General features: G+C 36.0%; 1 protein-coding gene across 7 annotated transcripts in view; it reads right to left on the minus strand.

Annotated features, from left to right (window-relative positions):
* HDAC9 (histone deacetylase 9) overlaps window positions 1–17970 on the minus strand; it is a 914075-nt gene that overhangs the window by 356527 nt on the left and 539578 nt on the right. For 4 of the 7 annotated variants that reach the window (XM_055272501.2, XM_055272504.2, XM_055272505.2 and 1 more), the window contains exon 8: window positions 9695–9810. In XM_055272501.2, coding sequence (XP_055128476.1) covers window positions 9695–9810 — 116 coding nt within the window. Of the gene's footprint in view, window positions 1–9694; window positions 9811–14951; window positions 15084–17970 lie in introns of all 7 variants that reach the window. The other 3 variants (XM_063637042.1, XM_055272503.2, XM_055272502.2) reach the window with 1 other exon arrangement.

A 17970-nucleotide genomic window follows, 5' to 3' on the forward strand; every position in this document is an offset into this window, starting at 1 on the left:
TCTGAATAAAAGGCATCTATGTTCATTTTTTGCAAATTCATTTATAAAATTCTGGCTATACAAAATACGGTCAGCATATTTGTCATCTGCTGATAAAGTACAATGATAAAATTGGATAATTCTGATTAGTATGTCTACTTCTTTTGTATTACTCAGTGAAAAAAATATGTATATAATGCCACCATAGTCATTATCTTCATCTGAGTCTTCATTTAATGTCATTTTATTGATGGGAAAACTGACACAAGAAAAATCTTAGATTAAATATCACCATATAGGGCTTCCATAGTAATCACATCTTTTTTACTTATAAACATTTATGAATAGACAATTCTGTGTGGTGTATTTTTAGATCATTCATATTCAGAAACTAAAGTAAATGTTAAGATGTTATGAGTCCTATGCCACAATAGGCTTCATTTACACTGAAATACCCTGAATGTTTTGGCATCACTGTGCTTTTTACAACAAATACCTTTTTTTAATCCATTACTAAGAGTCATGTTTTCCCACATGTGGCCTAATATGGTTGCTTGAATTACATTTTCTGTTTAACTCTTGCTTCCCTCCCAGAACTTTTATACAATAAGAGTTACAAAGGTCTTATTAGACTAAGGAACTCTGGCCTGATATGGTCCCCAAGGGAACAACATCCCTGAAAAAGAATACTCCATGTAACAGTATGACACAGTGACTGCTTTCTTCCCAAACAAAAAGCATATGGGACTCCAATAATAGACCACCTCCAAGAGGGATATTGCACACACGGGCTTTGACTAAAGTAAATATAATAACTTGTCAAGCATGTTTGGGGGAGCTGTAGATTTTCCCCTGGACAAACCTGGGATATCAATTAACTGGGGAAAATATCATGTGCTAATACAATGCAACCTCAGAATGTCACTGAAGAGTGATGCACCACCAAAACACAGGATGTTATTCCAAAACATCATCTCAATCATATGTTTGTTTGGAGATGAGTCCTAGTCTTAACATAATAAGAGCACAGGGTTAAATGTGGAGTTTTCTCATTGCAACTTGGAACTCAAAGCTAGTTCAGATTTTGTTACTTCTTAAAGGAACATGTCAGATATTTATGGGTGAAAATCAAGAGGTATGTTGAAAGCAATAACATTACATTGACTTTATATGCAGCCCTTTAAAAAATTAGTTGTCTAAGTGACATAGCATGAAGATTGTTGGGAAATATTTTAAAATTACAATGTGTGGGGTTGCTATTTTATTTTATGAGCTATCAGACAGAGTTGCATACTTGCTGTAAACAAAAAGGCAAGCTACTCTTTTACTCATACAAGTAATAAGCTTTTCATGAAAATTGTAAGTATAGAATACATACCTGTACAAGAACAAAAGGAACATATAAGGAAGTAAAAATATTTTAACTAGCTTATTGGCAGTAAATAGTAATTTAAAATAAAAGGATATGTTATTCACTTATCTGTATTCATTGAAGAGAAAATAAGTGTGGAAAAACAAGCATTTTAAACAGTGCATAATATTCATTCAAGGTTATATCTGCTTATCATAGCACTAAGATATGGACTAGGGGATTTGACATGGACTGGGAGAATGGCACAAAAAATACCACGGACCTCACAAAAGAGTTTTCTTTGTTTCCTAGAGAGAATTTCTGTGATATCCTCCCACCTCATCACAGGAACCAGACTTAAACTAAAATGAGAAATAAATTATCTTCTCAGACATAATAATGGCAGCAACACACTGGCTCCTCACACTGGCTTTGACTAAAGTTAAGAGATTTGGGGACAGTCTTACTCTGGGATTGCAGATCTTTGTAGTTTCCTATAAAACTTGAGGGGCTCCATTTCCTCCGTCAGGGTACTGATATTCGGCACCTACCATGGTGCCCTGGGCCAGAATTTTCTGGAGGTTAACCTATTCTACACAGGCACTCTCAAGCTACCATTATGCTCATGCTGTCGATGAGGAAACTGAGTCATTTCCCCAATTTTGCTTCCATGTGGGACCAGCAACAAAACCTTTAAACTGACCAAGGCTATGAGACTTGTTGACAGCTGCTGCTACAGGGAGTATGACTCTGCAGCCACTGCGGGAAGACAGTGGAGCCACAGAAAAGTACGGAGAATGGTGGTGGTTTTGGAGGAGAAGAGGAAGCAAACTCAGGCTCTGAGGCTCATGGCAGGAATAAAGGAGTGCAACTGGGAGTCAGGGGACTTGGGCACAAGAAAAAAGCTCCGGTAACTTTATAAATGTCAGGATCTTCAAGGCATGGAGACAATTCTTGATGAAGCAAGGACGGTTCTGTGTCCCTCACATCTACTAGGTATAGTCGGTTCTTCCCAAAGACTCTTAACTGGTATGTCATCTCATAGAAACTTCAGGGACCTGGACATTGCTTAGCTTATCTCCTTGGATTACAGATAAGGAAACAAGCAGAGCATTTATGTAGACTTTCAAGGTCTAGAATGACTTCAGAGAATTGAAAAACCATTTCCCTTGAATTATTTTCTTTAAATACAGCTTTCCTCAACTATGCTTTTTGATCGGAGCAATCTATCTGTTCCACGTTTATCTCTTAATAAGACCTGGAGTCATAGTCTACAATGCTAATTGAGTACAGACACACTTTAAAGTCAGACTAACAGATTGGGAGGGGTACCATTCACCTGACACAACGAAAGATCCTGACTAGTATTCTTGCAAGGCTGGAAGACCATCCCACCTTAGCACTGCAGTGAGCTCACAAGCGTTTTCAGACAAAGCCAAGATTTTTCCAAGAAGCAGTTTTGAATCTGGCCCAGCCCTTAAATCAGTGCTTTGCTATGATGCCAATACTTCGCAGTTTAGAACATGGGAATGACGGTTTTAATCTGAAAATTTTTCAGAACCAAAAATTTTTATTGTGGTTAGATAAAATGAATATAGTAAATATATGAATGGCTATTGTTTAACCTTCACAAAACAATTAACGAGTAACTTCTCTGTGTTAGAGTAATGGTGTTGGGTGCAAGGCGTACAAAGATGTCCTATAAAACACCAATTCACGTGATAGGTAGGTGCACAAAAAAGTAAAGAACTAACTCTTTGACTTGTGATAATTACTGTAATTAGAGGAAGGAGCATTATGTTAGGACATATGATATGAAATGGGCCAAGTGCTGGGGTAGGGGTGGCCTACTCACATTTTACTAAGGCTCTTCAAAATCTTATTTAATTTCTCTCCTGTTATGTCAATAGGAGGGGCATCTCATAAATAATATTTGTAATTCAAATGAATACAAAATACATAGACTGAAACATTATGTCTCTCAATAGAGCTATTTATGTGGAATTGAAATTAAGCCACTGATTTCAATTAAAGGACTCAGAATCTCTTCCAAAAGGGACACTGGCTAAAATTAGAAAAATGGACAATGTCAAATGTTACAGGGATTTAGAAAGGTAAAACCTCTCATATAATGCTGGTGGGACAGTAGCCTGGTACAGCAATTCTGTTGAACTATAAACCAAAATAATTATACTGTATACCATGACCCAGTGATGGCTCTGCTGGGAATTCTAACTTCGAGAAATTTTCTCATTAAGCTGTAGGATGATGGGCCATGGTATATATTGAAGGGCACCAGGACATCTACCTCGGGGAATCAGTATGCGGCAGCACCCATGATGGATTTTTATGGTGATTGAAAGCACACCGTTAGACTTCTGCATCCATAAAGACATGGTGTCTGGATCTAAAAACACATGCTTAGTGATAAAAGCAAAAAAATGGAATGATGCAGATAACATTGTGCCATTTATATCCCATTAAACTCATGGATGCAAAGTAAAAAATATATATGATGTAAAAATTCATATAAACAAGAAGACAGGAGAGAATGACGCCTACAGGAGCAAGGAAAATGAAAGTGGGGAAAGGAGACAGAGAGAAAGAACCAAGGAAGGAGGGAGGTAGGCAGGGAAAAAAGGAGGAAGGGAAAGAGAAGAAGATGAACAAATACTTTTCTTACTGTTTAAGAAGACAAAAAAGTCAATGATAGCCCTTGACAGAATGCTAGTTATACTAGTTATGTAAATAATTACCTACTTTTCCTTTTTTTATTTTTTAGACAGGATCTTGCTCTGCCACCCAGGCTGGAGTGCAGTGGTGCGATCAAGGCCCACTGTAACTTCAAACTCCTGGCTCAAACTCCTGGCTAATGTTTGCTAGTTTTTTTTTTTTCTTTCTTTCCTGTAGAGACAGGGTCTTTCTATGTTGCCCAGGCTGGTCTTAAACTCCAGGCCTCAAGTTATCCTCCCACCTCAGCCTCCCGACGTGCTGAGATTATAGGTGTGAGCCCCCATGCCCGGCCAGTAATCACTCACATTTTAAAAAGCTCACAGAAAATGTGGATATAGAATTTTCAGTTTACTGTATGTTCCAAATTATCTACAATATGCATGAGAATCAGAAAAAGAAAAAATATATATATACACACAGAATTTTGGTGAGGAGCAGCCTGGACTTGTGAAACTAAGTCTGGTCTAAGTGTCTTATACTTGAGCTCTCCCACTCATGGCTTGTAACCCTGGGCAGCACCCAACTTCCCTGGACTTCAGAACCTTCAGCCTGAGACTGATGCACCTCTGCCCAGCTCTATCAGGTAACGTGTGTCTATTAGAATGGCATACAGGAAGACATGCTTATGAGTGTCAATCAGCTTTGGCTTTACAAGGTCCCAAGTCCCTGAATCCAGGCTATCTAAAAAGAATATAGCCATGTTTTAAAAAAGAAAAGCCTCAATCATTTAATATGTGCCCATGGTTTTCATTGGATTTTCCAAGATTGTATTTATTTTCTACTCTTCTTTCAGAAAATTAAAATCTCCACGTAATTAAAAAAATTGTTGAAGCAGTAGAAATCTCTCAAGTTCTCATTTTACTGGACACCCAAGAAGGTGTTACTATAAAATGGTGAGACATATTGAGACCAAAAAACAAACAAAAAAAAAAACAAAAAAAAGGAAAAATCATTTGACAGAGTTTGCTTAGCATTTGAAAGGCACTGATGTTTTGTTAAAGATCTTACTTTAAAATATTGGCTCATGTTATTCCTAGTAAATGATTATTTTGTCATAGCAACCTCCTTTCCCTGAATCGGGGGTGGGGGGAATGTGTTTTATTTGCTGCTATCTAAAACCACAGCTCTACACCCACTCAGAAGGGAGCATAACATTTACAGCAACTGTCACAACAACTATTATGAAACAACAGGCAGATGAGTCATGTGAGATTGGGGCAAAACAAGTGACATTACAGATGATTTTAGAACGCTTAACCTTATTATTAGAATCCTTTCTTAAAAGCATTTGTATCTGCTGGAAAATTTATTTTAAAAAATAGCATAACAGAGACAGCCACTAATGTTCAACTAGAAATAAACCAGCAGCTTGGCTACTGTTAAAATAGCTATCAAATAAATCTACTGAATCTAAAGTAATAGTGGTGATATCCATGGAAACATATTTGAACCCACAGGCCCACAGTATTAACAATAAAGTAACTAGATAGGTAAAGACATCTTTGACTGGAGTTGGAAATAGAAACCCCTGAGGTTTCAGCTCCCCAACCAAGTTTACAAATGAGTAAAGCAAGTAGCTCCAACAATCTGAGTTCTGGGACTGAGCATATGTAGGAAATAGAAGAAATGGAACAGAAGTGGTCAGAGCAGATGGAGACTCACTCTCACATGAGAGCTGCTGGCGTGAAGACAAACATGCTAATGAGTTTTCCCTACCAGGAGTCAGCATTGATAATAACAAAAAATGAACTTGTTCCGAACTTCACAATTTACCACCTGCCTTCCAAACACTGATTCCTTAAAACGAAGCTGCTAGTGTAGGTATTACGGTACTACCTTCTCCTAGATCAGGAATCTGGGGGTCAGGGGAAGTCTAGCAACTTAACCAATGATGACAAGGTAGCCAGTTTTGGAACCAGGTTCAGACCAAGTCTTCTGAATGGAACACCCATACATTCCACTACAATGTGCTATTTCCTGAACCTCAATTTATGAGTAAATTCTCCTCCTACTTCTGTCTTCCCTTTATCTAAATTAGGCAGGACATATGAATTACAAGATAGAAAATTTTGTTTTCATCTAGAGCTCAAGACCTTTAGACACAGCCTGACTTTCCCATTCATTTACATGGGCTCTGAAAGAATTAGGTGACATGCTTTTCTACTTACAGGCCATGAAATAAAGACTTCATTCAAATATACATTATTTTAATATGAAAACTCACCAGTGTTGCCTAAGCAAAAATAGTAGAATAAGCCAATTTTGTAAACGGTAAGGTATGCAACCATTTTTTTAGAGTGCAATATATTATGCAAATAATTCATACCCCCAAAATATTTGTTGCTATGAAATCCCGTACTACTATTAATCTTAGAAGACATCTGTAAAAATCATCCTAAATTCTAAATGATGGTTACTCAAGTATGGCTGAGAATTTTTTTTTCTCTTTTCTCCAGTTTGGGTGGAAAAATTTAGTGCTAAAAAGCTAGGATATTAATTTGCTGACAGTCTTAGTCTAAATTCCACTGTCTCCTCACCTATCGAGAATGAATTACACTACAGATCTCTGTAAATGCAATACAGCAGAAAACCACATGTTAGCCATCAGGGTTGCATTTTTTGTTCTGGGCCACAGAGAGGCTACTCATCAGTGCATAAAGGTCTGCCCACCTGGCCTTTTGGATCATAGTTCAGGCACACAATTAATTCATTATGAAGTAAGTCACTGCTTGCTTTTGAACTCGTCTTTCCAGATTTGGAGGTGAATGTCCTGTCACTGACCTGAAGAAATACCTCTACCCTTTTAAACTCCATTAAATCACATTTCCTTCTGTTTTGTTTTGTTTTACTTTTTTTAACGGTGGGGGTGAAAGGAAAGGTTTGCAGCGAGAGAATATGTTTAACAATTAGCTGAAAAGCTAGGGTACCTAAACAGATGATTTGTGGCAAGTTATGGCTTTAGAAATATAAAACAGATTAAAATAGTAAAAGCAAAATCTTTTATTTACTTTCTTCACCAATGTATACTTATTGGTTGTTCCAATATGTCATACTAAATACTATATGCACATACATATGTATTTACAATGAAGGAATATATGTATCTTCTTTAGTAACTATCAAATCATGGTTTTCCTCTTCTTCCCTCCTGAAAGGTAATCATCATGCAAATTTTGTGTTCATCACTCTCTTGCCTCTTAAAAATATACTATTACTACATATTATCAAAGTATTGTATTACCATTTCTGAAGCTAATAAAATGCTCCCATGTTGTAAGTGGTCTTCTGAAACATTGCAATGACAATGCATTTCTCAGAATCATACATGCTGCTGAATGTAGTCTAGTGTGTTGTTTTCATTTTTCAATGGCACAAAATCCATCCGGGGAATGATTAGAACCCAGATCCTTTGATGTTTTTGCAATTACTAAGAATTACATTCTTCATACTGAGACATAATGACAATCTAAAGTTTTTTGAAAAAAAAATTGTAACCAAGTTGCTCTTGTCCTGGAAATTTACTAAACAGTTGCAGAGAATGGACCAACAACCAGATATAACTGCACTAACAAAAAGATGCTATCTACAACTAATAACCCAAGAACTCCACTTATGTCTCTGGTTGCAAATATAAATAAAGTATTTATTCCATCTGCTATCATGTTTTTGAAAGGATAATGAAAAAGAGAAAGAGGGATGACAGGATAGTAAGTAAGAAATAGATGAGGGACCTGAAGACCATGTAGAGGCCAGAATTACTATTCTTTAAATAGTTGAAAATGGTCAAATGACAACATCTAGATATTTTGCTCATGTTTCTTGGAAACTTATTTGAGGGAAATTTTTGAAATCTAGAAGGAAGGTATATTCTTCCGGAGTGGGGAGGGGGGTTTCTTTGCTTTGTGCAGACTCCTAATATGGGAACTACAAATGTGGCACCATGATAAGTCACGTTAACAGCTTGAGGTTATATGATTTGGGCTACAGATCTACACAAGAACTAGCTTGTGGTTACAACTTCTAAGACAGAGGATCTGCCCTCTGCTCTGTTCCACATCAGACAGCCCAGGGCAGGGGGGTCGGCAGGGGACACAGCAGTAAGAGGGGCAGTCAACTCACCAATGTAACATAGATACGAGCCTCTGGGGTGTCAGCTTAGTGTTTGCAGGGTCTCCTATTAGATTATCCTCCTTGGTCGGTACTAGGCTTTATCTTCTATCTCTTGAGTTTCTGAGGCCCTGAAAACCAAAGCTCAGAACTCAAGTGTGCAAATGTGCCTAGAGCAAAACTGACTTTACTGGCTTCAGTCCTTTGATCATCAGAGACAACTTCTGGATTTCTGCCTTCACTTATATTCTGACCTGATAATTTCATAACTTATAAATAATTTATTATACATATCATGTTTGTGTTTGTGTGTATAAAATATTTGAAACTGCAGAGCAATAGCTGTACAGAGACATTTCTATCAGTCAAAATAACTATTTAAAATCAACTGCGTTGCCTCAGGAGACAGTGAAGTGAGCTCCCTATACGCAGAAGCGTTCTAACAGAGGCTGGATAATCATATGGCAGAAAAGCTATGGAGATGATCCAAGTATAAGAGACTTGACCAGTCCCTTTCTGTCTCAAGGTACCATGACTCTATAAAATATAAAGAAAGAAGCATGTTATATATTAGAAGTTAACACACCAGCTCTCCTTGCACAGAGCAATGAACAGTGAAGAAGGCATAATAACAGAAACAAAAATAAGGCTTTCAGTCAATTGCTGATGACTCCAAAACAGGTGATTTCATGAGTGGCTATTTTCAGATTTTTGCCTTTGACAGCCTTATACAGAAACTACATAGACAAATTATTGCTGACTTTTATATTAACTTTCCTCTTAGTCGTGTATCATTGGTTACACTAAATCATGTGTTACTTTAAACTAATATCCTTTAATACGTCATTCTTCAAACATAGAGTTATATCTTGTCCATGTTTATATCCCTACTGTGAGGCAAAATGACTTGAATATAGCAGGTGCTCAAAAAATGTTTGCTCAGTGAAGCTTTACACCCTTCAACTATAATACTGCAATTATTTTTCATCACTTTTCAGTTCAAATGGATAAAATCCACCTCGTTAGGTTCTTCCTCTGAGAGGCCTGTATGAGTTGTTTTTACTTACTGATGTGTCCACTCACATCAGCATAACCAATAACCAAGCAGAGGGACTAGTAAGTTATATAATTGTCAGGCAGTATGCACTGAGGATCACTAAGAATGTTTGACTGAGGATTACATTTCAATATTCTTCAAGCCCGGATTGCCTTCCAAACATCTTTGGTTGTCTGATTTATAAATAAGATCAATTTTACTGAATTTCATACATAAGAAAAAAATCTATAAGAAAAAAATTGGTATTTATGTCAGCTGATAAATATAAGTTCATTTCTTATAGGTTTATAATATTTACATTAGTAAATATCAATTTTTTTCAATTGGTTTACAATATGTGGAAATGAGTAAACTTCAATTCATAAATATCATTTGGATATTAAAGGTCAACTCAGAAATATCACTTTGTATTAGGTAGCTAATCAGAAATTCAATTTTTAAAAGAAACAAAATAATAAAGGTCTTACCTCAGCATGAGGGGTAGGGGGCAAAACCGAAGTCTCATTTTCAGTAACACTTCCAGTTGGCCCATTGTTTGGTGAACTGGGACCAGAGCCTGGAGAACTGCTACTGACTGAGGATTCTGAAAAATATTGTGAAGTACAAATGTGTTCATGAGGAACATTCACAGATGAACTTTAGTTACTGTAACATGTAACACTGGGCATGTTATTTTCCCCTATGTAAATGCAAGCACTATTTCACGAAATAGACATAACTAAAAATTTCTGAAGTATCTCTGAATTTTCATATCACTTATTCCCCCTTTGTTTTCATGGCAAAAATACAACATAGTATTCAACAGTTTCTAGAGAAGTAAAGATATCGAGTTAGAGAGGGTCACAGGAGCTTTGAATGAGAAAAAAGAAAACTGAAGAAGGGAATCTTTTCTTACTTGCTCTTGGGCTATTACAGAAAATAACAGTAATGAAGATAATGAACTTGTGCACATCAAAAGACAGGTCGTTAACACATGAGGTTCAGACCCATTCCATTAGGTCTGAAAAAATTTGTTCAAATGCTGTGCTGTAAATTGTTTTTTATTTAATATACTAAGGCTATACCTTACTATAGTGTACACTAGTTAAAGTTATATGAAGAAAATACAATAGAATGTAAAATCTCAACATTGCACTAATGACCTTGTACAACACCATCTGACTTTATCTCTACTCAACTTATTCTCCAGAAGATGAGAAGTTGCCTACATTTAACATGTAGATTTTTAAATATCAATATAACAAGAAATTCCTTTTAGCAAAAGTCAGGCAACAACAAGACAGATTCCTTATTTAGCCCATCCTTTCCTCTTCAGATATGAAATTCACATGTACCTTAACCTAAGCAGAAACTAATGCATTTATTAAAACATTTAATTGAAAGTACAAATTTCCATTTCCTAGAAATATAGCTAGAGAAGTCATCTTATCAAGCTTTGGCAAATTATTTATTCAGCTCTAATTAATTCCCTACCACCTTCTACAGTTCACTCATTTCAAAAGTTTCCCAGCTGCCTCATCATTACACCTTGTCAACCCAACTCTGCACAAATGATCTTGCCTCATGCTTTTCAGAGACAGTACTTTTGACATGATTTCCACCAGCATCTTTTCTTTCTACTCATGATTATGTTATCTACATTCTCTTTTCCCATTTCAAATATAAGGCATTTCTCTTCCTCTCTAATGCTCACACATTTAGTCTTACCCATGATCCCATCCCCTTAAAAAAAATCCTAAAAGGATTAGTTAAGTGGAATCTTCAAGCCCTCCTCCTACACTGGAATTGCCCCTCTAGTCTGACAGCAGGCTAGTAATTCTTGAGAAGTGGTGTGCTCTCACAATGTCTACTCACTTCTTCAAGCCCCGGCAATATAGCTTACCCACTATAGCTGCAACTTTTCTCTCAAATGCCACCACACTTGAAGGCCTCTGAGAAAACATTCCTTTCCATATCCTTTCTACAGTGGCATTCTCTACATCCATGTTTGTCTTTCCACATCTTTGACTTTTCTTCCTCCTATCAATTCCTAAATTCAGATATTCACCTAAGTTTGTGGCTTTAACCCTTTTCTATTTCCCTTGTCAATATCACCCAATATCATGACTTCATATGTCATTTTGGGGCAGAATTATCTTAGGAAAGTCATATTTCTTGCCTTTAACTCATAAATTCCAGCCCAAATTCCTCTGAAAGCTGGACCTTTCAAGCTCCCCTACATATGTGTAAAACTCAATGTATATATTTTAATATTAACTGTTTCCTGCATATGTATATTTTTTCATCACCCTAGAGTCATCCTCACTCTCTCTTTACTGCAAATCTAATTAGTTACTAGGCCCTTTAATGTGATCTTTACACTATCTCTCCATCTATGTCTGACTACAATCATTTCAGTTTAAGGCCTTGTTATTCTGTCATGAACTATAGCAAAAGTCTGCTAATATTTCTGAGTCACTACAGTAGTCTCTTAAACCTTTCTTTCAAACTCTTGCAAAAGGATCATACAGAGAGATAACTCACACCATGTCCCTCTGCTCCAAAATGGAGCCTAATATTATTTCCACCATTGCCCTTTCTGTACTCTACACTCAGTCAAATTAAATCACCTGTTCTCCTTTCATGCCAAATACTTTTCCAGTTCATGCTTTTGTATCCTCCTTTCTTTCCATTTCATTGCAGGCTGAATCCCACCTATAAGGTCCAAGCCTGGCTCATATAACATATGTCCCTCAGAGAAAGGGAACACCCAGCTTCCAGGCATTATTTTCTTACTCTCTCTCAGAACACCTATAACTTTCAACTTGTATTATAATTATATCTCTACTCAGAAATACAGTACCACTGGAAAGAATGTGAGGTTAATATAAGAATTCTAATCCTACCACTTATTTACTGTGGGATTTGAGCAAATTATTAGTATCATAAAATACTTAAACACATTTTGCTCACTGCCTTTCTGTCTATATATCTTGTTTGTATTTTGATTAATCTGTTTTTTTTTAATCATCGCCTCTTGTTTTCCTTTAACAAACGAAATGTAGAATTTAAAAATTCTTACAGGAGCTTCTTTTTCCCAGCTCCTAACTCTCGTCTTTACAATATGACTGATTTCTTGTTAATGTCTCATTTCCATATCATTTCCATTTCCATATTTTTTAAAAACTACTTTCTTAAACATTCTGTCTTACCAATTTTAAATTATAATATTTATATTATCTTATGATATTAAGACTGAAGTATTTCCTTATGTAGAAATCACTGTGATAAGCACTAAAATTCAAGGCAGCAACTACTGTACCAGAGGATTCCATGACATGACACTAGTTGGGATCTGGGAGAAGGTAGCAACTGATTTTCTGAGATCTCTGATCTCAGTGTATGATGTTGGAACTGGAGCTTGAAGAAGGGTAGCCAATGAAATAAAGATGCTGGAGTGGGGAGAATGGAAGAGAAGGCATTGCAGGCACAGGGGGAGTCAATTTTAACATTTGAAAAGAACAGGACTTTTTGTAGGGGGCAGAAAATACTGGAATTTGAAAAAAAAAAGATGGCAAGTGGGTTCCCATGTCAATGAGGTGGAATGAGTTTGAAAAGAGCTTACACTTTAATGTATGAAATGGGGAAGAGAGAAAAGATATAGAGGTAAGAGGATAACAGCAACAGCAACTGAACTGCTATGATGTTATGACAGTCTCTGACTAGATACTAAAAATATTTAGTATTAAGATCCAAACAAATCTCATCCAAATTAGATGAAAGTTGGCAGAGCAACGGGAAGGAGTACAGGTGAAGAGAGCTGTGTGCCAGTAGTCCGGAGCCTCTAAAGACATTTCGAGTAAGTGCGGTATACCAGTTAAAAATATCTACTCAAAACATCCACAAGTCCACTCACCAGAAATGTCTTTCTAATAAATGTACAAGTCTCTCTTCCAATACATTGTTTCCTGAGATGAAAGGGTGAGTGCTTATCTCACAAAATTAAGAGGAGAAATATATTTTAAATTTAAGGAAATTTGACTAAAACTCTGGTAAATCATAATCCTTATAAATAAGAACCAATCATTACTGAGATGGGTATTGAGCTAAATGCCACTGCAATTTGGTATGGAAAAAAAAGTGACTGTGTAGAAAAAGCTATGATCAAGAAAACAGACTACAGGAAAACAGAAAAGCATATTGGGATAAATAAATATGACTTCGGACATTAAGACTATGAAGCAAAATAAAATAGCATTATATTCATTTTTTCTTTTCTAGAAGTATTTCTGTTAGAAGGGGCTTACTTCCTGCAGTTAGGAAAACCACCTATCTACATTTACATTAGACACCTGATATAGGTTTATAGTTCTTCACATTCATTAAAACAAATTCACTCCCCAACTGCCCACCCCTATCAAAGACCTCTATTAGAAAAACCTAAGATTTTTATTTACTTGCATACAATAGTATTTCCTGGGAAAAAAGTCTGTAACTCCAAACTTAGAATTCAATTCGTCTAAATTAGTGATTATTTTTAATGCTGGAAAATACATATAAACTCTAGTAAAATAATTGTATTTATTATTCACTGATTTAATATTTCTTATCCCAAGGAAATATTTTCCATTGAAATCACTAACACTTTTCTTCAGATAAGCATATAAAGGCATCCAGATTGAATAGAAGACTAAATATTTTTTTCCCAAAATTATCGGCCAAACTTTTAAGTTGCATTAGAACCTAAATACATGTTTCTACCACCACTTCCACAGTCTTCCTCTATATTGCCTTCCTGTAGACACTGTCATGGCCAAAAGAGATATATAGAAAATAAAGAATTTTTAAAAAGTTACTAAAAATAAGATCTGACCTTGGAGAACTAATACCAACTGCCCACATTGGTATAAGCACAGTTTTCCTTGGGAATGGGAAAAAAAGTGGTTGCAGATTACCACTTCTTTCTTCATGCAACCAAAGGAAACAACTAGATACATGACTCTTAAGTAGTTACTCAAAAAACAGTAGTAAGTAGTAGTATTTTGGCTAGTATTTTTGGTTCTTACAGCCTTAGGTCTTTCATTTCAAACCAGGTACAACTGGAACTAGGGGTGTTGTAAGACCTCAGGTTGAATTTCATAACCCCTCTACTAAAACAGGCAGCTAAAAAAATAATTCTTCCATTTGAGACCCATGAAAATGACAGTTTCTTCCCCTTCATAAAAAGCAATATATCCCCCTCCTGCCATAAGTCCCACTTCACTAGTAAACACATAAAGTCATTTATGAGTTCTGTAAATTTGTTGAAAAGTCAAGGTTTTGCTGTTCCATGTAGTTTAATTTTCCCAGATGTATTTTGTACATTCATGTCTGAGTACAGGGGAAAGTGTTCTTCTTGGACCTCCCTCTGCTCATTTCTGATCAAATTTCATTATAAATTATTTTCTCCTGGTTGGCATTCCCAAAATGGACTGCCTGTTTCTGAAAAGAATAAGGTGAGCTTTGGTGTTCCCTAGTTATGCCTTGATTGACACATAGTTCTGTTTTTTCATTCATTTCCTGTTTAACACAGTTGGTGAATGCATAGCAAGGTTTATTGAACTACTTGTGAGTTTTCAATATAATTTCCTTTCAAGAAATATTTCTCCTCAAAATAACTTTTAATATGCAGCAGGTATATTTATTCTAAACTATTTTTTTCATTCCTACTCCCAGCATTCATATGTCTGCCCAATCCTCAATTACCTGTCACCTCAAACATTCGCTTCTTGAATGAAGTGACAACATTTCCATCCTTCCGCCTGAGTAAGGGGCTGCTTCTCCTCTCTGCCACTTTCTGTTTTAACCTGGACCGCACCTTCAAGTTGGGCTCAGAGGCTGGGGATTGAGACAAAAAAAAATAGATAAAAATTAAAAAAATAGAGAGCCAATTGCTCATGTGTTAAAAAAAAAAAAAAAGTCTCACCCTTTTCTTGGTCCATTCTCATTCTCAAATGAAAAACTCAAGCACGTAAATGAGGCATTGACTCTACATTAATGAAACAGGCAAATGTTGCAATTATTTTTATGAAATGTGTGAAAGTTTTTTCAACTTCTCTAAATATGAAAGTAAAAAGTAAACAAAAATATAAGTTTTCTACTTATTTTATCTAGCAGATTTGGGATTGTTAATGGGAAGTTTAATTATTAATTGTGTTTGGGTCACAGTAAGATTTATTATACTTCATTGTCAGGCCTCTTAATTCTCTCAAGGGTGAAACTTAATAACCACTAAAACAGTAACTTAATGTGATTTTAGAGACTCTGACCTGGCTTGCGGTAATAAGAAGACACCTCTGCAGCATATAATTTATGTCTAATTCTGACTCCTGGAATATTTCTTTGTCAGTAGTTTCTAACCTAAAACCTTGGGGAAACATACTCAGTGTAATGACACCAAACCAACTAGAATCAATGCAAATAAGACATTGCATACATTCAGTATACTATCAGCTGGAAAGAAAAGGTGGCTAAGTCTTTGAATTGAAGGTGCTGGGTTAGGTTATATATTCCATAATACAAATGCACATTATTCACATGTATGTTAGCATTTATTTCATATTCTAAACAGTGAAGCTTATTACAGAGCTTCACTATTTTTAAAATAATACCACTTATTTCAAAATAATTATACTTTAGAAGAATGGAAACATTGGATTGCATCTCTGTGCAGCAGAAGTGGATGGTGATGATGGTGGTGGTAGTAGTGATGGTGATGATGGTGGTGGTAGTAGTGATGGCGATGATGGTGGTAATAGTAGTGATGGTGGTGGTGGTAGTGATGGTGATGGTGATGATCATCATGAAAAGAATATTTCTGATAACAATTAACATTTATATAGTCTTTTCTATGTTCCAGTACTATTCCAAATCTTTTATCAATATCAACTTGTTTAACCATAAAAACATCTGGAAAGCCTATGCCTATTTATAATTTGATTAGATCAATGAGGAAACCAAAACAGAGAGACAGGGTAAGTATTTTGCCCAAGGTTACAGAGGTAAAAGGAGATGAAGCCAGGCTCTGTACCCAGGTAGTCTGGCATAAGTCTATTCTAAATACTGAAAATGTTGCTCCTCCAGCTTTTCTTATGTATTATCATCATAAAAATTATAAAATAGTTTTTCCCAAAGCACCACTAATCATCTAGAGCAGATACAATGTTATAATGTAGCCAGATTTTATCAGTGAAAATATTTTTGAAGGAATTTATATTTTTGCCAGACTACAAGGGATATCAAAGGTAGAACTTACAATTCATCTCCACTTCTTTTTTGTCTTAGTCTTCAAATATCTATACTTTTTGCTTTATGCTTGGATGGAGAACTCTTGCATTGTATGTTTTCTTGGAATTGGCTTGGTGAAATAGGAACTTAAAAATGAAGTTCAGATACAAAAAATAAAGCTAGCTACTTTTTTGTATTGTAAACCTGATTTTATGCCTGAAAATACTGAAAAGATAAAAAAACCAAAAGCCTGAAAATGCTGTAAAAGTAGGGTGTCAAAAGGTGGGGCAGAGATCAGGGGTGAGCACAAGCTCAAAGTGATAGAGATCTGAAATGTATCACTTGCCGGGACTCCCACATGAAGGCAAACAAACCAACCAATTTGGGAAAGGATTAGGATTCTTGCCAGATCTTCCAGTAGTGGCAACACACTTCACCTTAGTGTAGGAATCTATCTCAGTTTCTAACCCCCAACTTACCCAGGAATAAAGTGAGATACTGGGACTGTATTAATGTACTTAGATATGTTTTCATGTACACATTTATTTTTAAATTACTTTAAAAATATTGATCTTGCCTCCAAAAAGTTATAGATAATAAATATATTTATCTAAAACCTAGAAAGGAAAAATAAAGAACCACGAATCCCTAGGTGCTAACTACACTGGTATCCTCTGTAGCCTTGCTAATAACCATATGAAATCACAGATTCTCAGAACTTAGATGGAGATATGATTTTATAATGCAACCTGATGGATTAAATGCTGCAAATTGGCAGTCCATAGAGAGTAAATCAATTGATCACTTCAAAAGGCAGTGGGTGGACTAGAAAAGACCAAGCATTTTCAGTGAGGGATGTGAATGCAGTCTGCATGGGACCACTTTCCCGCTATGAAATTTGCAGTGAGATTATAGTGCTTTCTAAGCTTGATTCTTCATTTGTGAAACATAGCTTAATGCCTTTCCAATTAGATACCTGAGAATAACTGTGAAGATCTGGGTGAATGTAGAAGGGAAGGGTTTATGAAACATATTATTGGTACTATTTCTGAAGGCTAGTTATACAGCTAAGAGGGGCTGATCCAGAACTGGGCCCCAAATCTCCTGATTCTCAGTCTTGTCCTCCTCCCTCTCCTAATATATTGCATCAGCTGGGGCTGAGTGTCTGCAATCAAGATAAAAATGTGCTGACAGACTGGAAAAATAGCATATGCCATTTAAACATTCTAGATGAAACCTAGAATTTTCCAAGATTTTCAGAAAGAAATGATTTCTAAGGTCAGCAGATAGCTTTCACTCCTGCTTGTCTACTTGAGAATCGGCCGGATATATAGCTGTCAGATTTCCTTCAATGGTCAACATAAAGAAAAAAACACCAGAAGAGGAATGAGAACTGGATTTTAGTCATGTATCTACCACCTACTAAAATCACTAACCTTGAATAATTCATAGTCTTGCTGAACATCAGTTCATTCACACAGACCAACTAAGATGATAC

Source organism: Symphalangus syndactylus, chromosome 3 (assembly GCF_028878055.3).
Source record: "Symphalangus syndactylus isolate Jambi chromosome 3, NHGRI_mSymSyn1-v2.1_pri, whole genome shotgun sequence".
Taxonomy (NCBI): Eukaryota; Metazoa; Chordata; class Mammalia; order Primates; family Hylobatidae; genus Symphalangus; species Symphalangus syndactylus.